Below are 26,413 nucleotides of genomic sequence, written 5' to 3'. Positions count from 1 at the left end.
CCTCACCGTTTATTATTTGTGGGGGGCTTGTATCTTGCTTTGGGGTCCCTTTCTCTGGAGGCAAGAGAGGTCTTTGTTTTCTTCTCCTAGGGGTAGTTAGATTCTCCGGCTGGCGCGAGTCATCTAGCGATCACCGTAGGCATGATCCCCGGCTACTTCTAGTGTTGGTGTTAGGAGTAGCTATTTGGTCAACCCAGTTACCACAGCCCTATGAGCTGGATTTTTGTATCTTGCAGACTTACACGTTCCTCTGAGACCCTGTCCACTGGGGTCATAACAGAGACCTTCATAGGAACAAATCGAGAAGACAGCCATACCAAATCCCCAACACGAAGTCGGGGACCCACACCGCGGCGGCGGTTGGCAAAACGCTGAGCCTTCTCCTGTGACAACTTCAAGTTGTCCACCACATGATTCCAGATCTGCTGCAACCTATCCACCACAGAATCCACCCCAGGACAGTCAGAAGGCTCCACATGTCCCGAGGAAAAACGAGGATGGAAACCAGAGTTGCAGAAAAATGGCGAAACCAAGGTGGCGGAACTAGCCCGATTATTAAGGGCAAATTCAGCCAACGGCAAGAAGGTCACCCAATCATCCTGATCAGAAGAGACAAAACACCTCAAATAAGCCTCCAGAGTCTGATTAGTTCGCTCCGTTTGTCCATTAGTCTGTGGATGAAAAGCGGACGAAAACGACAATTCAATGCCCATCCTACCACAAAAGGATCGCCAGAACCTGGAAACAAACTGGGATCCTCTGTCCGACACAATATTCTCAGGAATGCCGTGTAAACGGACCACGTTCTGGAAGAACACAGGAACCAGATCGGAAGAGGAAGGCAGCTTAGGCAAAGGAACCAAATGGACCATCTTGGAGAAACGATCACATATCACCCAGATGACAGACATGCCCTGAGACACCGGAAGATCAGAAATGAAATCCATAGAGATGTGTGTCCAAGGTCTCTTCGGGACAGGCAAGGGCAAGAGCAACCCGCTGGCACGAGAACAGCAAGGCTTAGCTCGAGCACAAGTCCCACAGGACTGCACAAAAGACCGCACATCCCTTGACAAGGAAGGCCACCAAAAGGACCTGGCCACCAGATCCCTGGTGCCAAAAATTCCCGGGTGCCCTGCCAACACCGAGGAATGAACCTCGGAAATGACTCTGCTGGTCCACCTAGCAGGCACAAACAATCTGTCAGGTGGACAAGAGTCAGGCCTACCAGCCTGAAATCTCTGCAACACACGTCGCAGATCAGGAGAAATAGCTGACAAGATAACTCCTTCCTTAAGAATACCCACAGGTTCAGCGATTCCAGGAGCATCAGGCACAAAGCTCCTAGACAGAGCATCGGCCTTCACATTCTTTGAACCTGGTAAATACGAGACCACAAAGTCAAAACGGGAGAAAAACAATGACCAGCGGGCCTGTCTAGGATTCAGGCGTTTAGCAGACTCGAGATACATCAGATTTTTGTGATCAGTCAAAACCACCACACGATGCTTAGCACCCTCGAGCCAATGACGCCACTCCTCAAATGCCCACTTCATGGCCAACAACTCCCGATTGCCCACATCATAATTTCGCTCTGCAGGCGAAAACTTCCTAGAGAAAAAGGCACAAGGTCTCATAGTAGAGCAACCAGGACCTCTCTGAGACAAAACGGCCCCTGCCCCAATCTCCGAAGCATCCACCTCAACCTGAAAGGGAAGTGAGACATCAGGCTGGCACAAAACAGGCGCCGAAGTAAACCGGCGTTTCAACTCCTGGAAAGCCTCCACGGCAGCAGGAGCCCAATTAGCCACATTAGAGCCTTTCTTGGTCATATCCGTCAGAGGTTTAACAACGCTAGAAAAATTAGCGATAAAACGACGGTAAAAGTTAGCAAAACCCAAGAACTTCTGAAGACTCTTAACTGACGAGGGTTGAGTCCAATCATGAATAGCTCGGACCTTGACTGGGTCCATCTCCACAGCAGAAGGGGAAAAAATGAACCCTAAAAAGGGAACCTTCTGTACACCAAAGAGACACTTTGAGCCTTTAACAAACAAAGAATTTTCACGCAAAATCTTGAAAACCATCCTGACCTGTTCTACATGCGAGTCCCAATCATCAGAAAAAACCAGAATATCGTCCAGATAAACGATCAAAAATTTATCCAGATACTTCCGGAAAATGTCATGCATAAAGGACTGAAAAACTGAAGGCGCATTAGAGAGCCCAAAAGGCATCACCAAGTGCTCAAAATGACCTTCGGGCGTATTGAATGCGGTTTTCCATTCATCTCCTTGCTTAATGCGCACAAGGTTGTACGCACCACGAAGATCTATCTTGGTGAACCACTTGGCACCTTTAATCCGGGCAAACAAGTCTGACAACAGCGGCAAAGGATACTGAAATTTGACAGTGATCTTATTCAAGAGCCGATAGTCAATACAAGGCCTCAAAGATCCGTCCTTTTTGGCCACAAAAAAGAATCCCGCACCAAGAGGGGAAGAAGAAGGACGGATATGCCCCTTCTCCAGAGACTCTCTAATATATGAACGCATAGCGGTATGTTCAGGTACCGATAGGTTAAATAATCTTCCCTTAGGAAACTTACTGCCTGGAATCAACTCTATTGCGCAGTCACACTCCCTATGAGGAGGCAGTGCACTGGACCTGGACTCGCTGAAGACATCCTGATAATCAGACAAATACTCCGGAACTTCCGAAGGCGTAGAAGAAGCAATAGACACAGGCAGGGAATCCCCATGGTTTCCACGGCATCCCCAACTTGACACTGACATGGCCTTCCAATCCAAGACTGGATTATGGGTCTGTAACCATGGCAACCCCAAAACAACCAAATCATGCATTTTATGCAAAACAAGAAAACGTATAACCTCCCGATGTTCAGGAGTCATACACATGGTAACCTGTGTCCAGAACTGCGGTTTATTTTCTGCCAACGGCGTAGCATCAATACCCCTAAGAGGGATAGGATTTTCTAATGGCTCAAGAACAAAACCACAGCGCTTGGCAAATGCTAGATCCATAAGACTCAGGGCAGCACCTGAATCTACAAACGCCATGACAGGATAAGACGACAGTGAACAAATCAAAGTTACAGATAGAATAAATTTAGGTTGAAAATTACCAACGGTGACAGGACTAACAACCTTAGTTAGACGTTTAGAGCATGCTGAGATAACATGTGTAGAATCACCACAGTAGTAACACAAGCCATTCTGGCGTCTATGAATTTTCCGCTCATTTCTAGTCAGGATTCTATCACATTGCATTAAATCAGGTGCCTGTTCAGACAACACCATAGGAGAATTTGCGTTTTTGCGCTCCCGCAAACGCCGGTCAATTTGAATAGCCAGGGCCATGGAATCATTTAGACCCGTGGGAATAGGGAAACCCACCATCACATTCTTAATGGCTTCAGAAAGGCCATTTCTAAAATTAGTGGCCAGTGCACACTCGTTCCACTGAGTCAGCACGGACCATTTCCGAAATTTTTGGCAATACACTTCAGCCTCGTCCTGGCCCTGAGACATAGCCAGCAAGGCTTTTTCTGCCTGAATCTCAAGATTGGGTTCCTCATAAAGTAAACCGAGCGCCAGAAAAAACGCATCAATATCCGCCAATGCCGGATCTCCTGGCGCCAGCGAGAAGGCCCAATCCTGAGGGTCGCCCTGTAAAAAAGAAATAACAATTTTCACTTGCTGAGCGGAGTCTCCAGATGAACAGGGTCTCAGGGACAAAAACAATTTACAATTATTCCTGAAATTTCTAAACTTAAATCGGTCTCCGGAAAACAATTCAGGAATCGGTATCTTAGGTTCTGACATAGGATTCCTGGTAACATAATCTTGTATGCCCTGCACATGAGCAGCAAGCTGGTCCACACTTGTAATCAAGGTCTGGACATTCATGTCTGCAGCAAGCTTAAGCCACTCAGAGGTAAAGGGGAAAAGAAAAAAAAAATGAGAAAAAGAAAAAAAAACTCAGAATTTTCTTTCTTATAATCCCGCTTCTGCAATGCATTTAACATTTAATACCGGCCTGGCAAACTGTTATGACCCCAATGGCGAGGGTCTCAGAGGAATAAGTAAGTCTGCGAAGTACAAAAATCCAGCTCATAGGGCAGTGGTAACTGGGATGACCATATATCTACTCCTAACGCCAACACTAGAAGTAGCCGGGGAACATGCCTATGTTGGTCGCTAGATGTCTCGCGCCAGCCGGAGATCTAACTACCCCTAGAAGAGGAAAACAAAGACCTCTCTTGCCTCCAGAGAAAGGACCCCAAAAGTAGGATACAAGCCCCCCACAAATAATAACGGTGAGGTAAGAGGAAATGACAAACATAGAAATGAACTAGGTTTAGCAAAGAGAGGCCCACTTACTAATAGCAGAATGTAGTAAGATAACTTATATGGTCAACAAAAACCCTATCAAACATCCACTCTGGAAATTCAAGAACCCCCGAACCGTCTAACGGCCCGGGGGGAGAACACCAGCTCCCTAGAGCTTCCAGCAAGGACAGGATACAGATAAAGTACAAGCTGGACAAAAATGCAAACAAAAACAAATAACAAAAAGCAAGGAAGCAGACTTAGCTTAATCTAGCAGGAACCAGGATCAGTAGACAAGAGCACAACAGATTAGCTCTGATTACAACGTTGCCAGGCATAGAACTGAAGGTCCAGGGAGCTTATATAGCAACACCCCTGAACTAACGGCCCAGGTGAGCATACAAGGGATGACTGACATATCCAGAGTCAAATCACTAGTAACCACTAGAGGGAGCCAAAAAGCAAATTCACAACAGTTACATAGTTATTAAGGTTGAAGGAAGACTTTAAGTCCATCTAGTTCAACCCATAGCCTAACATCCCCTAACATGTTGATCCAGGGGAAGGCAAAAAAAACCCATGTGGTAAGAGTAAGCTCCACCATGGGGAAAAAAATTCCTTCCCGACCCCACATACGGCAATCAGACTAGTTCCCTGGATCAACGCCTTATCAAGGAATCTAATATATATACCCTGTAACATTATACTTTTCCAGAAAGGTATCCAGTCCCCTCTTAAATTTAATTAATGAATCACTCATTACAACATCATACGGCAGAGAGTTCCATAGTCTCACTGCTCTTACAGTAAAGAATCTGCGTCTGTTATTATGCTTAAACCTTTTTTCCTCCAGACGTAGAGGATGCCCCCTTGTCCCTGTCACCGGTCTATGATTAAAAAGATCATCAGAAAGGTCTTTGTACTGTCCCCTCATATATTTATACATTAACATAAGATCACCCCTTAGCCTTCGTTTTTCCAAACTAAATAGCCACAAGTGTAATAACCTATCTTGGTATTGCAGACCCCCCAGTCCTCTAATAACCTTGGTCGCTCTTCTCTGCACCCGCTCTAGTTCAGCTACGTCTTTCTTATACACCGGAGACCAGAACTGTGCACAGTATTCTAAGTGTGGTCGAACTAGTGACTTGTATAGAGGTAAAATTATGTTCTCCTCATGAGCATCTATGTCTCTTTTAATGCATCCCATTATTTTATTTGCCTTTGTAGCAGCTGCCTGACACTGGCCACTGAATAGGAGTTTGTCATCCACCCATACACCCAGGTGCTTTTTCATTGACGGTTTTGCCCAGAGTTTTAGAATTAAGCACATAGTTATATATCTTATTACTTCTACCCAAGTGCATTACATTTATCCCCATTAAAGCTCATTTGCCATTTATCAGCCCAAGCTTCTAGTTTACATAAATCATCCTGTAATATAAAATTGTCCTCCTCTGTATTGATTACCCTGCAGAGTTTAGTGTCATCTGCAAATATTGAAATTCTACTCTGAATGCCCAATACAAGGTCATTAATAAATATGTTAAAAAGAAGAGGGCCCAATACTGACCCCTGTGGTAACCCACTGCTAACTGCGACCCAGTCCGAGTGTGCTCCATTAATAACCACCCTTTGTTTCCTATCGCTGAGCCAGCTCTCAATCCACTTACACATATTTTCCCCTATCCCCATTATTCTCATTTTATGTATCAACCTTTTGTGTGGCACCGTATCAAAAGCTTTTGAAAAGTCCATATACACTACATCTACTGGGTTCCCTTGGTCCAGTCCGGAACTTACCTCTTCATAGAAGCTGATCAAATTAGTCTGACATTAAACGGTCCCTAGTAAACCCGTGCTGATACTGGGTCATGAGGTTATTCCTCTTCAGATACTCCAGTATAGCATCCCTTAGAATGCCCTCCAGGATTTTACCCACAGTAGAGGTTAAGCTTACTGGCCTATAATTTCCGAGTTCAGTTTTTGTCCCCTTTTTGAATATTGGCACCACATTTGCTATACGCCAGTCCTGTGTCCTGAGTTTCATTCACTTCTTAGATGTGAGTTGAAATTCCCTAAATGTTTTCAATACTTTTTATTTTTTTCCTTTACAGCATTGGCCATATGAGTTATTTTTATGCTTTCATAAGTCAGACTTTTACAAATCCAGTGATACTAAATGTCTTTATTTTAATTTATTTTGGTTTTGGAAAAAAAAAAGAGGTGATTAAAATTTATTTATTTTTATTTTTTAATATATTATTAAAAGCCTTTCACAATTATTTTTCACATATTTCTAGCCCCTACAAGGGACTTTAACCTGTAAGCATTTGATTGCTTTCACTGCATACTGCTAAATTTCTGTATCCCAGTAAATAGAGGAAAAGGCAATCTCTTATGAAGTCCATGCTTTCACTCCGAAACTGATGTGCGCTGGAATTTGATTACAGTCCCCCACACTCGCTGACAATACTTAAAATCTCTGTATTGATTGATGTAAGTGGTTACACAGCAACGATCAAAATTTATTCCAATTACTACTATTAGAAGAAGCAAGTGCTAACTGTTTAACACAGATAGCGCTGGCAGAATATGGAGAGGGTTCAGCACCATGAACCAGAAAACTGTCATACATGTATGGTGAAATTCGAGAAGAGGTTAAAAACTTTTACGTAAAAATGTAACTAAACTTTTCTTCACCTGGGCCAAAAATTTAATTATCTGCCAACAATGTCAATAACTTTGCAGTTTACTTGTCATTAAGCATGCTCTACATTCTCAAGGACAGAGGGATTTTTCAATGTTAATGTTTACCGCTAGGGTTGAGCGAAACGGATCAGACAAATTTAAAAATCGCCGACTTTCATGAAACCCGACCCGATCCTAGTGTGGGATCAGCCATGCGGTCGGCGATCAGCTCGCCAAAGTCGCGTTTCGTATGACGTGTTCAGCGCCATTTTTCAGCCAATGAAGGAAAACGCAGAGTGTGGGCAGCGTGATGACATAGTTCTCGGACCCCACCATCTTATAGAAGGGCAGGACAGTGATTGGCTTGCTTTCTGCGGCGTCACAGGGGCTATAAAGGGGCGTGCACGCCGACAACCATCTTACTTCTGCCGATGTTAGCATAGGGAGAGGTTGCTGCAGTTTCATCAGAAGAAGGGATATAGTTAGGGAGGGAAGATTAACCCCGAAACTGCTTGTGCTGTAGCGATTTCCACTGTCCAACACCACCTTTATTTTGCAGGGACAGTGGAGGCTATATCTTTGTGCATCAGCTCTGTAGATTATTAGGCTGCGTAATAAGGTTCCCTGATAGCTCAATGTTTGCATGCTGCTGTGCAAACCAAATGCTTTTTTAAAAGCAAAAATCCTGTTGCTCCTTTCTGCACAGTTATCTTGTTTATTTTTCCACACTTTTGTGTGCAGCAGTCCTTTTTATTGCTGCCATACTTGTCCTGAGATCATTGTAGGGAGATAGAAATTGTATTACAGTCCTTGGATTTTTTCAGATATCTTCCAGCCACTTGCTGCCACTTACATTGTGTTGTTTTATACACTGGGCCTGAGTTTGGGTTCAGTCTCCCCCCAAAAAAGGGAGATTCAAATTCTCAACAAGTTTATATACACTTTCTACCTTGTTTTACAGTACCATATAACGGTTGTTATTTTGGTTACATTTTCCACAGGAGACAGCATTTGTCCAGTATGGTTACAAACTACTTTTCCTCCCTTATCGATGTTCTCCCTCACACGTCATTCCCCTTTGATTACTGGGCATATAAAATAGACACCTGGTCAGAATTGGCAGAATATGCATTACAGGAGCTCTCTTTCCCTGCTACTAGTGTGCTATCAGAAAGAGTCTTCAGTGATGCTGGTTCAATACTGACCAAAAAAGGACACGTCTGGCTCCCCAAAATGTTGATGATCTAACCTTCATTAAAATGAACCAATCATGGATTTCAAATTATTTGGCCCCACCTTCCCCTGCTGACACGTAGCTTGCTTGAAAAATGTCTTGCTTTGGCCTCCTCTTACTGACTTCTCCAATTCCTCCATTTGCAGCTGCTGAATGTCCACCATAGGCCATTTTTATACCTCCCTAAATGGGCTGACTCCCCCCACAGGGCCGTGGTCACCACCTGGCGCAAGCACCCGTGCGAGTGCCATTTGCCTGGACAGGTGGGTGGCACAGGGTCCCTCATAGTACAATGAAGTGTCTCTGACGGTGGTGGTGCACACCCAACGTCAGACACACCGTCGTAATATGAGGGGCCCTGTGCCAGTACCGCCGCCCACGAGAGAGTGTTCCCCCAGCTAGAACAGTGCTCTACCACTTGCAATACTTACCTCTCCCTGCTCCACCACTGTGTAGTCTGTGCTGTTAAATCCTTCAATGGCACTGCCAATACAAGATTGTTGAAATGATAGATGATAGCTAAAATATACAGGGGCCCTGGCCTCCATTTAGACCAGTTAATACTTTGCGCCTACTACCACTGTCTGCTACTCAGCAGAAGGAGCCCGCCCCTGTACCTAGCTATGCCACCTGTTTATTTATGAACAATTTTTTGGCAAACATTTAGCCCACTTTATTATTTGGGCCTACTAAATTTGTCTGCTGCTCATTACAGTTGTCCTCCACTGAACAAAGGAATGCCACCTGTTTAGTCCTGGTACCAATTTTGAACTGCATTTAGCCCACTTTATTATTTGGGCCTACTAACTTTGTCTGCCGCTCACTACAGTTGTCCTCCACTGAACAAAGCAATGCCGCCTGTTTAGTCCTGGTTCCAATTTTGAACTGCATTTAGCCCACTTTATTATTTGGGCCTACTAACTGTGTCTGCCGCTCATTACAGTTGTCCTCCATTGAACAAAGCAATGCCGCCTGTTTAGTCCTGTTACCAATTTTGAACTGCATTTAGCCCACTTTATTATTTGGGCCTACTAACTTTGTCTGCCGCACATTACAGTTGTCCTCCACTGAACAAAGCAATGCCGCCTGTTTAGTCCTGTTACCAATTTTGAACTGCATTTAGCCCACTTTATTATTTGGGCCTATATCTGTGTTTCCTCCTCATCCTGCCCATTGCCCAGCCACTGCTAGATGAGTCTGCTGGTACATTGACCCAGACCACTAGATTCCCCTTGCACGCAACACAGCCAGAGTCTGACCCTGCTGAAAGTCAGGTTCCCCTTCCCGCATACTATACCAACTTACACGGGGACAAAGAGGAAGGTGCAGATGAAAGTGCAGGTTCCTTCATCAGGTGGGGGGCATACTCGTTGGCGACGTCACTGGCACAGGGCCCCTCATAGTACGCAAAAGTGCCTCTGCCGGTGGGAGGCGCCAGCCGCCATCAAACACACCTCTGTACTATGAGGGACCCTGTGCCAGTGCCAATGTCAACGAGTGGGCCCCCCCTGCTTGCTCAGGATTACAGCACTTGCTCCACCGCCGTGACATATTCCGCGTTTCCTGGGCCCACGAAAATCTTGAGCCAGCCCTACCCCCCACAACTTTAGCCAAATGATCCAGAGTTTTCAATGCCTAACTATTATTATAAAGTAAATTAAGATTGACAAGCTTCAGTAATAAGAATTATGTTTTTGGCATTTAAATGGGCACTGTAGGTGTTTTCCTGTCCTCCAGTCACTGGCGACTTTGATTCCCCATTGACTTGCATTGGGTTTCGTGTTTCAGTAGGCCCCCGACTTTTCACAATAATCGGCCGATTTCACCCGACCCGACTTTTGACAAAGTTAGGTTTCGTGAAACCCGACTCGATCCTAAAAAAGCAAAAGTCGCTCAACTTTATTTACCGCTCATTGCCTAGGTTTCATGTCACCACTGCTTTGTCCAAGTATGCACATTGCTTACAAGCTCTTTCCAGAACAATGGGCTATGACCACTGTTACCTCCCTATCTTGTCAGCTTCAGTACCACTGGCTCCTCCGATACTGAAGATAAAGCCTCATATAGCATCATCGGAAATCACACTGTTTGTGCCAGCAGTGTAATGATTCCACTGGTCCAAACTGGCAACCAAACAGGAGCACTGTGGCCAAAGCAAGCAGGAGTCGGGTGTTGCAGGAGCTTTGTTGCCAAAGCAAGCAGGAGCCGGGTGTTGTGGAGCCTTGTGTTCCTGAACAAGAAAATAAGACAACCACTTTAAATATATATGTCATCAATCAACAGCAAAAAATGGAGCAGACGGAACAGAATAACTCATGATAACTCCTGTCTAGGCAGCACAGAGTTTACTTTTTGCATGGAACGATAGAGATGTATAGGTCTGCATAGTAGCTACAGATAGAAAATTCAAGGAAATTGGCTGATCAATATTTACCAAATTTTTGTAATTTAATTTAGATACATTGGAGCAATAAACAAAGTTAGCAAATGTGCATACACCTTTAACATCAAAGTGTAGAAAATTAAGGGAATTTTTTCATTTTTTGCCAAATTTTGTGTGTATGTCATGTCAGAACAATAGTCCTCCTTTTAATATGTGTACACAAGAATCACCAATGTTCTCTCTTTTCTAGATTTTGCAGAACTCACATTCATCATGGACCTGGTCACTGTTATCTTCTCTATCGTTGTTATTTTGTTTTTGGCCAATACTTTTAAGAACCAGAAACAAGGAAATCACAAAAATTTCCCACCTGGACCAAAACCTTTACCGATCATTGGGAATATTCTTACGATTGACATGTCAAAACCTTATAAAACTTTCATGGAGGTAAGAACGAAGCTGTAATTTAAATTTGGTTTGTTCAATAATTTCTGGCCCATGGCCACATTTTAAAAATGTTCCACTGCCAGGAGCTGCATAAAACGTAGAGTTATTATCATCCGAGACATTCATGACAGATTGCCAGTATATGTCTTTAACGTCTGAACAATTGGAGTCTCAGAAAAATTACCCTATCTGCTTTTTAGTCTGTAGATCCCTTTTTATGGCCCTCCATGGGAATACCTTTTGAGCATGGTGGCTTAGTGGTTATCACTGTTGCTTTGTAGCACTGGGGCTCTGGGTTGAAATCCCACCAAGGACAACATCTGCTTGGAGTCTGTATGTTCTGCAAGCATTTGCATGAGTTTCCTCCGGGTTCTCCACTTTCCTCCCATAAGTCAAACACATACTGAAAAGGAATGTAGATGTTAGCCCCATTGGGGACAGTGATGATAATATATGGAAAGAGCTGCACAATATGATGGTTCTATACATGAAACCATGAAGATGATGAACAATTTGCAGGCACAATGTTATAGAGCGGAGAGAGCTGCTTAAATATAGTATTGTGCGAAAAAGATTCAGTATAACTTGTGCTTTAATCATTTTCACTGCTGCTCTTTTTGGGCATTTTTGGTCCAGAGATAACAGTTACTGAGAAGACCTCCCACTGGACCAAAATCCAGTGAAAAAGAATGAGCAGAGGTTTAAATGATCAAAACTCAGACTGAATATTTTCCCACAAAACTATGTTATCAATTTGCTCAACTCCTCCTGATATATAACATGCTGCCTTCAGATTGGACGGCATTTTTGTGGTGATGAGTTCCCTTTAAATGACAACCATAAGGCTAGTAAAAAGCATGGAGATAGACATCAGCAACAGTTCAAGTCAATTTTACTTACTGGGAGGCTACAAGCTTGATGAATAATGAGCCTCTTTAAGCAGCAGCAGGCTTGAACTGAGATTGATGGTTTGTATACAAGTATATGGAGCGCCCCCAGACGCAGGGCCATGGGGTACTCGGTACCGGGCTTCTCTGTCTCAGTTCTGGGGTTGTCACGGTGGCTAGACCCGGTCCGTGACCCTGCTAAGGGGCGTCCAATGAAAGTTGTAAGTGGTGGTGCGCGGTGCAGGTCGCGATGAATAACGAGGACACAGGGTTGCAGTCTCTTTACCTCTTTACTGAAGGCTTCAAGGTCCTCAATCCAGAGTACAGTTAACAGAGCTGTCTGAGACCGGCCGGTCCGATGGCACCTCCAGAGTTCCCTTTGCAGGTGGAAATCTGTGCCTACCTTCTAGCGACCGTGTGTTGTAGTACTTCCCTGCTGAGCACCACGGGATAGTCCTCACAACTGTTGTGTCTGTTTCTGATGTTATTTCCCACAACTTATGTCTGTTCTGATGTTCTTCTCCGTCCCCCATATGATATGGATAGGACGCACCCGTATGACGGGAAGGCCTGGAGTTCTTCCAGGACCCTAGCGTCGCCCCTCTCCCACAGTTGCCTCCTATGTCTTCTTAGGTGATTTAGGTGAGACAGCCACCCTAAAATTAACTGTCCTGCCTCTGTTTGAAGTAATGCTTGGAGCCTAATACTTCCTCGGCGTTCCGGCCACCGGCAACGCGCCTCAATAGGATGTTGCCTCGATCTTACAGCACGACTCCTACTGGTGTTATCTCCTTTTTGCTTTGATCTCGTTTCTCACTCTCCACAATAAACCTCGCTTCTTGTCCTTTCTTGAGATACCGCCGCTATGTAGTGCAGGCGTGGTTCCTTAACGTTCTTTCCTGTTCGCTAGGCCTCTGTCAGGATCCCACCCCTGACAGGGACCCCCTGAATCTTCCCCTGCAACACCTTTTCCCTAACTTCCTATCCAACCTCCAGTTTTACCAGATTGTGAGGAGTGGCCTAATACATAGCACCCTTAGCTCCCCCTGGTGGCCAGACTATGAAGTGTATTGGTGTCTGTGATACCTGGTCAGGTGAACTCCTTCAGTGCCATCAGACGTACCATCACTCCCCTGAGTGGCAGAGCGATGTTACTGCAACGACCAGGTCTCTGAGGCGCTGCATATACACTAGCAACAATTTGCTGGTAAACACCTCAGCAGCACTTCCTTCACACAAGTCTGTTTTCTGAACAGTGCAGCTCAGCAAACATCCACAATAATAATCACAGACGCCATTCATGGTTGCCCCTTCTATAGGAGTATTTTCAAGTTATTAAATTGCTCTATTTATTTAGACTGCATGAAAATAAACATTTGCAATTGACTCGCTTCTTTTATCTGCTATAAAACATTTGCTTTTAGAGCTTTAATCTTTCACAGTGTACAGCTGGTTTTCACAAAGCTCAATTTTCAAAGCTTGATTTTCAACCAGCAAATAGCTGCACACCTCTCTCCCCTCCCTTTCAGCTAGTAAGACATTTATGAACCATATAGCATGCCCGCAGTGGTTTAATAATTACATTTTTTTCAGAACAGATTCTCATTAAACTATTAAATCTTTGGAGCTCTGTTTCTGAAATTTGAGCTATTGCATTTTAGCTAAGACATTCTTTACTTGTATAAAGCTAATTTGGTGGACCTGTAACCTGTTGGCTTTTCTGATTCTGTAAACACATATTCACCCGTTTGTTGCATCTAGAACTTCATTTTGTAAGAAAAAATTGCCTACCGGATGTTGCCAGGCACAAGGCCCTTTTCTAATGTTAGGTGTTCCAGAATGGGTGCTGCATATGGGATACAAGTATTTATTTATTTAATGAACATATCAAGAGTAGGAGAACAGAGTTAATCATCGCTTATCTTGTGTCCACAGCTTTCTAAGACGTACGGTCCGATCTTCAGTGTCCAGATAGGCATGACAAAATCAGTTGTGCTATGTGGTTATGAAACTGTCAAGGATGCGCTCATTACCCATGGTGATGTATTTGCTGACAGAGCCTTCTCTCCTGTGGTAGCAAAAGTATTAAAAAATGACGGTAAGCAGGATTTCCTTAAATGCTGTCTTGTCATCCCTCAAAAAAAAAAAAAAAGATGAGTTATGGAGCTGTGCCTATGCCAGAAGCTCTAAAACACCTGTAATCACACATTTAGTGCCACAGGCAATAGCAACAACGGCATCTAAGAAATGTAACAGAATTAGGGAGCTCCCGATATTTATTCACGGTCAAGAGGTGCTGACGGCTTTCCAAACAGCTTCTCTAGAAAGTTGTTTTATTTTATCCTATATATACAGTATATATATTTTTTTAATTGCAGATTATTTACTATAGAAAATTATGTTAAAAACATATCTCCTTTAAGATAAATAGCACTTGTGAAAATTGTAGAAAGGTTAGCCAATCTATCAAAATATGTAGTCAAAGCCACCGAACTGCTTATTGGGACACAGAAATGTAAAGCTCCTCATACTTTGTCCCATCTGTAGACTAAGTAAACAGAATAAAGCCAAAACAACCACATCCACAGCCTACATGATGGCGGTGGTCGTGTGCGTTATTCATGTTACCAATTATTTTGAGGTTTCATGCTGCATTCTCTACCGCCCAGACTCCAAACAGTAAAAGTATTAAGCATCTATGCAGAAAGGATACAGCTGGGGAAAGCTGAGAAAGTGGTCACATTGGTAAATCACAAGATCACTGGCGCTGGGGCTCTCTACTGTTTATTCAGTCCACAAATGGGCAGCTGGGGGCTATATATTGAGTAGCTAAGGTAGCGTATGAAAAAAAACGAATAATTTAAAGACTTTTAGAAATATTTTTATAAAGTTGCTGGTGATGGGCGCTAAAATGCTTGCTACGCAAATTGAGTAGATCGTAATGCCCGGATGCATTTTGAGTAATGAGCACAATGGAAGTGAATAGGAAGCTCTAGAATATTTCGGGCAGACGCTACTAGGAGCTCTGAGTGGGGCAGAAAATCTCTGAAATGGAAGGAAACATTGCTCAAATGGAATGGAAACAGCATGGGGAAGACTACTGGACGCATCTCTGACTCCAAGGCTGCTGCTGAGACCAATATTCTCAGAGGATTACTCCATTTTTACATGCAAAACCAAAGACAATGTTTTTTACAGGAAAAAAAAAATGTCAGGAAACATTCCTTTCTGTGTAATGACTTGTATATAAGGCAAAATAAAAAGAAGAAAATAAATACCATCTCTTATCCAGCCTAAAAATACCAGTCTGCAGCCGCCCCAGAACTGACAAATCACATTAGATGCGCCAATTCTGGGGCGCTGTCTCAGCTCTGCCCGATGCAGTAGCATTCTGAGTAATAGGATTTGGGATTGTTGACTGCTGTGGTTTGTCAAAATTCACAGTTGGCATCAATCCCTGGGGTTAGCACTTACCCAGCAAGGGAAAAAAAAAATCACAAAATACCCCCGACAAATGCCCTCATTCTACCATTTAATTTTAAAAAATCCCATTCAGTTACGAAGTAGTCCAACAATCTCATAATGTCCCATGACGTCTGAAGCATATGGAGTGCTGTAATGACACTCCATAGGCTTTCACAGCCGCCACTTCTGGGCACTCCATGAGACCAGCCGGCTATGATCTGATGTAACCTCAGTAACATCAATGAGGTTGCATCAGTTCACAACCGCCTGGGTCTCACTGAGCACAGTGACCAGCAGTACAGCAATCTGCGTGACCTGGCAAAATAGCTGTAGTACGTCAGACTACATGATTGTGCTGCCGCCATGTCATGCAGTCTGGCAGTCAAGCATACTACAGAGTTTCTGCCAGGTCATGCAGACTGCCAGACTGCACTCTGTGTGACCCAGTAACTATGAGGCCCAGTGACCTTAAGGGAGACTTTAAATGAGACTTTAAGGTTACTGGAGTTCCTACCTGTTAGAAAACCTGGAGGCTCTGGTAACCAAAGTGCATAGCCTCCAAGTGTCTAAGCAACTGGGAACTATATTAACCCTAAAGCCTGCCTTAAAGGAACCCTTATAGTTTCCAGGCAATCCAGCTGCCAAAGTCCCATGGCTATGAACTCCGGAAACCTTACAGTCACCTGGAGTCTCAGCTACTGTGTATGACAGGTAATCCCAGCATGATGATTGGTTGTCTAACAGCTGCAAAACATGCGTGACAGGGACTTGAGTATTGTACTCAAGAACCCCTGATACTTGACCAAGTAACAATAGTGCACCCAAATGATCGATCAAGTAACAAGCAGTGCCGAGCATGCTCGCTCATCACTGCCAATTTCTTTAACCCCATTCACGACATTCACTGTATATGTATGCCACATGTCTAATCTCCTCCTTTGATGTGGGCTTCGGCACTGAGACCACATCTTTCCCAGCACATGTCAGCTGATTTGAACAGCTGACATGTGCCTCTAGTAGCTGTAGGTGGAATCGTGATCCACCCATGGCTGTTAACTTGTTAAATGCTGCTGTCAGTCTCTGACAGCGGCATTTAACATGATCACGCCAGAAGGGTGTCATTAATCCCTCCCATCGGCACCCGTGTCACATTAACATGGGTCACCAATGGGTTGGCATGACAACCCAGGGTCTGCAGCAGACACCTGTGGTTGTCATTGCTGGATTGCTATGAGTGCCGCTCAGCGGTTGGCGCTCACAACAAGTGAGCATTTCTGCTACACAGATCGGGGCTGAAGCACAAGCGTTTGGATGATCCCAGATTCTAGTCTACCATGGAGACTATTAAAGCAAGAGAAAAGTAAAAAAAAGTAAATAATAAAAAAATTTAAAAATATAAAAGTTTTAATCACCCCTCATTCGCATCATTCAAAATAAAACAATAAAAAAAACATATATTTGGTATTGCCACATTCAGAAATGCCCAAAGTGATCAGTAAATGGCGTAACAAGAAAAAAGTAAAAATTCCAGAATTGCAGTTTTTTTGGTCGCAGCAACATTGCGTCAAAATGCAATAATGGGAGATCAAAAAATCACATCTTCACCAAAATGATATCAATAAAAATGTCAGCTTGGCATGCAAAGAAATAAGAATTCACCAAACCAGAGAACACAAGAAATGGAGACACTATGGGTCTTGGAAAATGACACAATATTTTTTTTTTTTTTTGACCGCTTGAATAATAAAAACCTCTATATGCTTGGCATCTACGAACTCATAATGACCTGGAGAATCATAATGGTAGGTTAGTTTTAGCATTTAGTGAGCATGGTAAAAGGAACAATTGTGGAATTGCACTTTTTTTGCAATTTCACTACACTTGGAATTTTTTTCCTGTTTTCCTGTACAATATATGGTAAAACCAAAGATGTCGTTCAAAAGTATAATTCATCCCGCAAAAAAAGTAGCCCTCACATGGCCATATTGATGGAAAAATAAAAAAAATGATGGCTCTCAGAAGAAGGGGAGCAGAAAAAACAGAAATGCAAAAATGAAAATTGGCTGCTGCATGAAGGAGTTTAAGAGGTATTCCAATCTCATACACTTATGGAAAATTCACAAGATCTCTTCAACCTGGGACCTGCATCTCTCTTGAAATCAGGCTACTGAGGTATGCCACTGTTAATGGAGAGATGTCCAGACTTTCTATACATTTGTACCATATATGATTTACAGTATTTGCACCTCTGCACCGAAAACACGGTGCAAAGGAGCCAGGGCCGGACTGGGACTAAAATTCCGCCCTGGCATTTGAAGTTACACAGGTCCACTTGTCACATGGTGACTTTATAATATCTTTAATATTAAAATGGGGCCCAAAATGCTAACATATTGCACATCACACAAAAGCATTTCGGTTGAATTTACATGCGCTGATCTCAGGCTGCTAAATTAGTGTGATCGACAATACTGAAGTTGTTCAACACTTGTTTCCCAGCCTCTTTCCACCATCTGAGAAAGAATGATGGGACAGAACGGTCACTAATAGATCACTAACAGATCACCATACAGTATAATTTTATCAGCAGCACATCTACAGTTTACAGCGGCAATGTGCTGCTGAGAACAATGATTTTTGTTCCGGCAAAAACAATCTGAATATGCAGCATTTTACTTGTTTAGTAAAATACACCCCATAGTCCTCCATATATTATAATGTGCAACACAGTCCTCCATATAGTATAATTCACTCCCTATAGTCCTCCATATATTAAAATACACTGCTCAGTCCTCCACATAGTATAATACACTCCTCATAGTCCTCCATATAGCATAATACACTCCTCATAGTGCTCCATATAGTATAATGCACCACCATAGTCATCCATGTAGTACAATTCACTTCCCATAGTATAATGCACCCCATAGTTCCTCATATAGTATAACGTATTCCCTATAGTTCTCGATAAAGTATAATGCAGCCCACATATAGTATAATGCAGCCACCACTCTACAGAATATAATGCAGCCACCCCAGAGTATAATGCAGCCACCCACAGTATAATGCAGCCACCCCACAGAGTATAATGCAGCCACCCCACAGAGTATAATGTAACCCCATAGAATATAATACAGCCCACCTCCCCATAATATATAATGTAGCCCCTCATAGAATATAATGCAGCCCCCCATAGTATATAACACAACCTCCCCCATAGAATATAATATGCCCCCACAATAGTATATACCACAGCTACATAGTACATAATATGGCCTCCCCATAGAAGATAATATACTCCCCATAGTATATAGCAAAGCCCGCATAGTATAGAGCACAGCCCGCATAGTAGATAACACAGCCCACACAGCACTATACAGCACAGCCCACACAGTAGTATATACAGCAGAGCCCACACAGTAGTATATACACCACAGCCCACACAGTAGTATTTACAGCACAGCCCACACAGTAGTATAAACAGCACAGCCCACACAGTAGTATATACAGCACAGCCCGCACAGTGGTATATACAGCACAGTGGCATATCCAGCACAGCCCACACAGTGGTATATCCAGCACAGCCCGCACAGTGGTATATCCAGCAGAGGCCGCACAGTGGTATATCCAGCACAGCCCACACAGTGGTATATCCAGCACAGCCCGCACAGTGGTATATCCAGCAGAGGCCGCACAGTGGTATATCCAGCACAGCCCACACAGTGGTATATCCAGCACAGCCCGCACAGTGGTATATACAGCACAGCCCGCACAGTGGTATATACAGCACAGCCCACACAGTGGTATATCCAGCACAGCCCGCACAGTGGTATATCCAGCACAGCCCGCACAGTGGTATATCCAGCACAGCCCGCACAGTGGTATATCCAGCAGAGCCCGCACAGTGGTATATCCAGCACAGCCCGCACAGTGGTATATCCAGCACAGTGGTATATCCAGCACAGCCCACACAGTGGTATATACAGCACAGCCCGCACAGTGGTATATCCAGCACAGCCCTCACAGTGGTATATCCAGCACAGCCCACACAGTGGTATATCCAGCACAGCCCGCACAGTGGTATATCAAGCACAGCCCGCACAGTGGTATATCCAGCACAGCCCGCACAGTGGTATATCCAGCACAGCCCGCACAGTGGTATATCCAGCACAGCCCGCACAGTGGTATATCCAGCACAGCCCACACAGTGGTATATCCAGCACAGCCCGCACAGTGGTATATACAGCACAGCCCGCACAGTGGTATATACAGCACAGCCCACACAGTGGTATATCCAGCACAGCCCGCACAGTGGTATATCCAGCACAGCCCGCACAGTGGTATATCCAGCACAGCCCGCACAGTGGTATATCCAGCAGAGCCCGCACAGTGGTATATCCAGCACAGCCCGCACAGTGGTATATCCAGCACAGCCCGCACAGTGGTATATCCAGCACAGCCCGCACAGTGGTATATCCAGCACAGCCTGCACAGTGGTATATCAAGCACAGCCCGCACAATGGTATATCCAGCATAGCCCGCACAGTGGTATATCCAGCACAGCCCACACAGTGGTATATCCAGCACAGCCCGCACAGTGGTATATCCAGCACAGCCCACACAGTGGTATATCCAGCACAGCACGCACAGTGGTATATACAGCACAGCCCGCACAGTGGTATATACAGCACAGCCCGCACAGTGGTATATACAGCACAGCCCGCACAGTGGTATATACAGCACAGCCCGCACAGTGGTATATACAGCACAGCCCGCACAGTGATATATCCAGCACAGCCCGCACAGTGGTATATCCAGCACAGCCCGCATCTCTTCTCCTCCTCCTCCCCCCCCGAGAATGTCCCGACAGTCCAGTAAAAAAAAACCCACTCTCCTCACCTTTCCTCTTGCCCGCGTTGCTTCCTGCTCCTGTCTCGGCGGCTGCAGTCTGCCCGGGACACAGCAGGTGCACGATGATATGACGTCATCGCGCAGCCGCAGTGTCAGAGGCAGAGCGGGGAATGATTGGAGAGGGAGCGTCTGTAGACGCTGTCTCCTCCATCATTGCATTCAACTGTACCGGCATCATAGACGCCGGTATAGTTGAATGCAACGGCAGGGGGGTGAGTCGGCGGCGGCGGGGGGGAGGCGGATCGAGCGGCCCACGACTGGCACCGGCCCTTCTGGCATTTGCCAGAAGTGCCTGATGGCCAGTCCGGCCCTGAAAGGAGCCCTACTCTCAGGACAGATGTGGATTTTGTTAGTGATGCAGGGGGTTCTTTTTGCAAAGTGAAAACATTTTCTTCATGATTGTCCACAAAGATCTCGGATTGGGCATTGTGTATTAATGTAGTTAATGAGAGATCCCACTATAATTAATAGAGTGGTTGGTTGCCGCAAAAAGTGACTAGACCAAGTTCGATGGTGAATGGACAGACAGTCCACTGTAGACTCATTGACATCGCATAATTGGGGGTTCTGTTTTTAGCTAAACGCTTGTCCATACAGGATATCTTTGAGTCTAATATTTCATGTGAAAAAAATGAACTCAAACAATGAACTCATTGCATTCAGGTGTTGTCTTTTCGAATGGAGAGAACTGGAAAGTCATGAGAAGATTTGCACTCTCCACACTACGAGATTATGGAATGGGGAAGAGAACCATAGAAGACAAGATCATCGAGGAGACCGAGTGTTTAGTTCAGAAGCTGAAATCATATGGAGGTGAGAGGATCATTTCTATAATAGTGTAATGATGGAGGGCTAATGACAATAATGTATGGCAGCAAGAATAGTGGTAATTGAGAGCTTCTGAGGCTCAGTGCAAATTCTTACAGAGTTCATCATAAAGGGACCATTTGGGCTCCTTTAACCTCTTCACGAACTTGGACGTATCCATACGTTAAGGTTAATAAGTACTCACCAACCTTGGAAGTATGAAAACATCCTATCTATAATGTGTCACCAGGCTGTAACAGCACCGATAATAGACTGAAACATTGAAACGACAGTGTCATCAGGACCAGCTCTGATTGTTGCATTCTGATGATGACTTAGATCGCAACAATCGGAGTGCACTGACTCTATCTGACCTTGCTGTGACCATTCTGCACTTACTGCTTCGGATGTGTGCAGAGTAGTGTTGAGCATTCCGATACCGCAAGTATCAGGTATCGGCCGATACTTGCGGTATCGGAATTCCGATACCGAGTTCCGATATTTTTGTGGTATCAGAAATCGGAATCGGAAGTTCCCAGTGTATGGTTCCCAGGGTCTGGAGGAGAGGAGACTCTCCTTCAGGCCCTGGGATCCATATTCATGTAAAAAATAAAGAATTAAAATAAAAAATATGGATATACTCACCCGTCCGGCGGCCCCTGGACCTTACCGATTGTAACCGGCAGCCTCCGTTCCTAAGAATGAGGAGTTTAGGACCTGCGATGACGTTGCGGCTTGTGATTGGTCGAGTGAGCGGTCACATGAGCGGCACGCGACCAATCACAAGCCGCGACGTCATCGAGGGTCCTAAACTCCTCATTCTTAGGAACAGAGGCTGCCGGTTACAATCGGTAAGGTCCAGGGGCCGCCGGACGGGTGAGTATATCCATATTTTTTATTTTAATTCTTTATTTTTTACATGAATATGGATCCCAGGGCCTGAAGGAGAGTTTCCTCTTCTTCAGACCCTGGGAACCATCCAGGATAGCTTCTGATACTTGTGTCCCATTGACTTGTATTGGTATCGGGTATCGGTATCGGCGATATCCGATATTTTTCGGGTATCGGCCGATACTATCCGATACTGATACTTTCAAGTATCGGAAGGTATCGCTCAACACTAGTGCAGAGTGGTAAGACTGCTGTTCTGTAATGCTCTGCTGGGCCTTGTGGTACTACAGACTTTTTGAAGCCTGTTCCATCACTCCTGTGTTGCTGCTGCTGTTCCAGAAAGAAGAAGTTCCATATCTATTCTTGATCCATTCCATAGCCTAGCTTATTCCTAATCCACTCCAATCCCGCTCTTCCCTTTCCCCCCTTTTCCCCTCTTTTTTCATTCTCTCCTCCTCTACCTAACACCACCACACTCCCCACCCTTCTGATTCCAAGCTTCTGATAAGCAGAGATTAGCGAATATTTCAATGTTCTGTTCAGATTAAGATCTCTGAATTTGTAATGTTTGCTGATTAATTTGTCGAATATTAGCAGAACATAGCCGAATGCCATTAAAGTCAATGGGAGGCAAAAACAGACACATGCACAACACCGGCAACCACAGGTGGATAAACCACACTACAACCGAGTATAATCCTCAATATAATATTTTATTAAAGAACAATTAAAAAATAGACATGTAATACATATAAAATGAGAAAAACTGGATACCAATGAACAGGACACAAAGAGTAATCGGCACTAGTGTTGAGCATTCCGATACCGCAAGTATCGGGTATCGGCCGATACTTGCGGGTATCGGAATTCCGATACCGAGATCCGATACTTTTGTGGTATCGGGTATCGGTATCGAAACAACATTAATGTAAAAATGTGTAAAAGAGAGAATTAAAATAAAAAATATTGCTATACTCACCTCTCCGACGCAGCCTGCACCTTACCGAGGGAAGCGGCAGCGTTCTTTGTTTAAAATTCGCACTTTTCTTTCCTTTACGTGAAGTCCCGGCTTGTGATTGGTTGCATCGCAGTCACATGGGCGACGCAACCAATCACAGCAAGCCGTGACGTAATTTCAGGTCCTTAAGGATTTTAAAATTACGTCCCGGCTTTGTGATTGGTTGCGTCGCAGTCACATGGGCGACGTAACCAATCACAGCAAGCCGTGACGTAATTTCAGGCCCTTAAGGATTTTAAAATTACGTCCCGGCTTTGTGATTGGTTGCGTCGCAGTCACATGGGCGACGCAACCAATCACAAGCCGTGACGTCACGGGAGGCTGGACACGCGCGCATTTTAAAATGCGCGCTTGTCCAGCCTCCCGTGACGTCCCGGCTTGTGATTGGTTGCGTCGCGGTCAACCAATCACAAGCCGGGAGGCTGGACACGCGCGCATTTTAAAAATTTTAAAATGCGCGCGTGTCCAGCCTCCCGGCTTGTGATTGGTTGACCGCGACGCAACCAATCACAAGCCGGGACGTCACGGGAGGCCGTGTTTGGGGGCAGACAGCTGGAAGGACAGGACCCGGTATTATCAGCGGGGTAGAGCTGCCCCCACCGGTATACACAGCGACCGCCGCTACAGCAGAGGGGCCGATAATAATCCGATGGAGAAAGAACAGAGATTGAGAGGGAAATTCGAAACCAGCAATTTAAAATGCGCGCGTGTCCAGCCTCCCGGCTTGTGATTGGTTGACCGCGAGGCAACCAATCACAAGCCGGGACGTCACGGGAGGCTGGACATGCGCTCATTTTAAAATGCGCGCGTGTCCAGCCTCCCGGCTTGTGATTGGTTGACCGCGAGGCAACCAATCACAAGCTGGGACGTCACGGGAGGCTGGACACGCGCTCATTTTAAAATGCGCGCGTGTCCAGCCTCCCGTGACGTCACGGCTTGTGATTGGTTGCGTCGCCCATGTGACTGCGACGCAACCAATCACAAAGCCGGGACGTAATTTTAAAATCCTTAAGGACCTGAAATTACGTCACGGCTTGCTGTGATTGGTTGCGTCGCCCATGTGACTGCGACGCAACCAATCACAAAGCCGGAGCGTAATTTTAAAATACTGAATGACCTGAAATTACGTCACGGCTTGCTGTGATTGGTTGCGTCGCAGCCACATGGGCGGCACGCGACCAATCACAAGCCGGGACTTCATGTAAGGAAAGAAAAGCGCAAATTTTAAGCAAACAACGCTGCCGGTTCCCTCGCTGAGGTTCAGGCTGCGTCGGAGAGGTGAGTATAGCAATATTTTTTATTTTAATTCTTTCTTTTACACATTAATATGGTTCCCAGGGCCTGAAGGAGAGTTTCCTCTCCTTCAGACCCTGAGAACCATCAGGAATACCGTCCGATACTTGAGTCCCATTGACTTGTATTGGTATCGGGTATCGGTATCGGATTGGATCCGATACTTTGCCGGTATCGGCCGATACTTTCCGATACCGATACTTTCAAGTATCGGACGGTATCGCTCAACACTAATCGGCACATAAAGCATATAGCAGCAGAGTAGAAATTCAATGCCCCATAAAGTGCTAACAATGATATAAGCAGGCAGCAAATGTCGATATCACAGTGTGGAAACTACAGCAATCACACCATTCAAAAGATATCTGGTGTCAAAGACATCCAAATGTTATTAAGTATGTGCAATGGCTAAGCTCAACACAAAGGATCGACATGCTGCTGCATAGTAGATGGGGCAACCCGTATATACACCTCAATACTATTAACCCACATTAGAACAAGTGTATGATGTGGGGAGATAAAGGAACAGGTGAAGGCCCAGGATATAAAAATAACGATGAAAAGGGCATGATATACTCACTAAATGTGAAGAAAGCAGAGTGCCGATACCACGTTTGTCCCTGCCGCCATGCATATTGCATGCCCTGGGCATAGGAAGTGTACTCTAAATATTCACAGAGTCAAGGCACTGTTGGCCAATTTTTTTCTCACTTTTATCCATGGCCGGACGAAATTTGGTCCAGCATAAACCAAACCCTCTTCGACAGACATTAACCCCATTGAGTGAAGGTTATCAATTTGTGATGAGACTCTGATACTTGTTGCGCTTGTGGACTGTACTGTGCTTTCAAGGCAGGAAGAGGAGGAGGATGACTCTCAGAGAGAGGAGTGATAGAACAGACAGGATGACGATGAGGTAGTTGATCACACTTGGTGTAAACACAGAGGCATGTAGCTGAGTAGCTCAGCAGATTAGGAGGAAGAGGAGGAGGAAGATGAGGAGGCTATGTAGACACCGAGTTACACTACAATAACAACCAATGCATCCTGAGCCCCAACTCTGGCAGTGGACAGCAACATTCGTGGTTCAGCAGTTGCCTATCTTGGGTCTTTTTTCAGACCGGCAAAAATCTAAAAATCATGTTAGCTGTCAACTAAAAAAAGATCTAGTAGAATAAAAAAAGTTAAATAATTTCATAACTACATGCATGAACTGGCACATGCGCGATCAACATGCGTTAATCAGGGAATGTCAGTGTGCTAAAATGCAGACTAGCGGGCATCGCCAACCACCATCCATCACATCAACCGCATCTTCTGATTCTTCCTTATCCCTCACTGTGGCAAGTGTTGCTACACAAGTCTCCAGCCGAAGAACCTTCACTTGCTTACCCCCTACAGGTGGGGTGACAGAGAGCCTGTCAGCTGATACAGAATTGGACATGCCTGCTATTTTGAACTGATCTTACATACCAAGCACATCCCATCTTTCTCAATCCAACGTAACATCTACGCCTGCATCTCTCACAGTCCAGCAGCTTGTTATTTTCACACTACTCCATCCTATGTCAGCATAGCAGCAAACCCTTATTTGTGCAGTTGTGCTCACGTAAAAAATTCTTTCCCCTTACACATGGCAAAGCTTACAGCTTGAACTTCACCATCTTCAATTTACTACTACTAATAATCTTTATTGATATATCGCAAATACAGTCCGAATAGCTTTACAAGTCAGCAGTTCATATAAAACAGTCAAAAGTTACCTAGTTTAAGATAATCAAACAATTAAAGCAAAAACAATGACGAGCCTGCTTTTCAGAGTTTACAATCTACAATGAAGTGGGAGTGACACCCATTCCAGGTGCTTATTTACAATGACGGTACAACCATCTTGAGGAAATGGGGGGTAGATAAAGGCTGCATGAGTCTTTTTGGCACAGTTGAGTTTGATGGTGAATTATGTTCAGAGAAATATTGAATAAGCTATATATATATATATATACAGTTATATGAAAAAGTTTGGGCACCCCTATT

The 26,413-nt window shown here is 44.6% G+C and overlaps 1 protein-coding gene across 3 annotated transcripts in view; it reads left to right on the top strand.

Moving 5' to 3' along the window:
- Positions 1 to 26,413, top strand: part of LOC143808719 (cytochrome P450 2C14-like) — a 564,240-nt gene that overhangs the window by 353,035 nt on the left and 184,792 nt on the right. For 2 of the 3 annotated variants that reach the window (XM_077291653.1, XM_077291654.1), the window contains exons 2-4: positions 10,911 to 11,107; positions 13,930 to 14,092; positions 21,034 to 21,183. The exons of the other annotated variant lie outside the window; for it this stretch is intronic. In XM_077291653.1, coding sequence (XP_077147768.1) covers positions 10,934 to 11,107; positions 13,930 to 14,092; positions 21,034 to 21,183 — 487 coding nt within the window. In that variant the 5' untranslated portion in view covers positions 10,911 to 10,933. The remainder of the gene's footprint in view (positions 1 to 10,910; positions 11,108 to 13,929; positions 14,093 to 21,033; positions 21,184 to 26,413) is intronic. 3 annotated transcript variants of the gene reach the window in all.

This window comes from Ranitomeya variabilis, chromosome 2 (assembly GCF_051348905.1).
Source record: "Ranitomeya variabilis isolate aRanVar5 chromosome 2, aRanVar5.hap1, whole genome shotgun sequence".
In the NCBI taxonomy this organism is placed as follows: domain Eukaryota; kingdom Metazoa; phylum Chordata; class Amphibia; order Anura; family Dendrobatidae; genus Ranitomeya; species Ranitomeya variabilis.
This window is presented reverse-complemented; position numbering and strand designations above follow the sequence as displayed.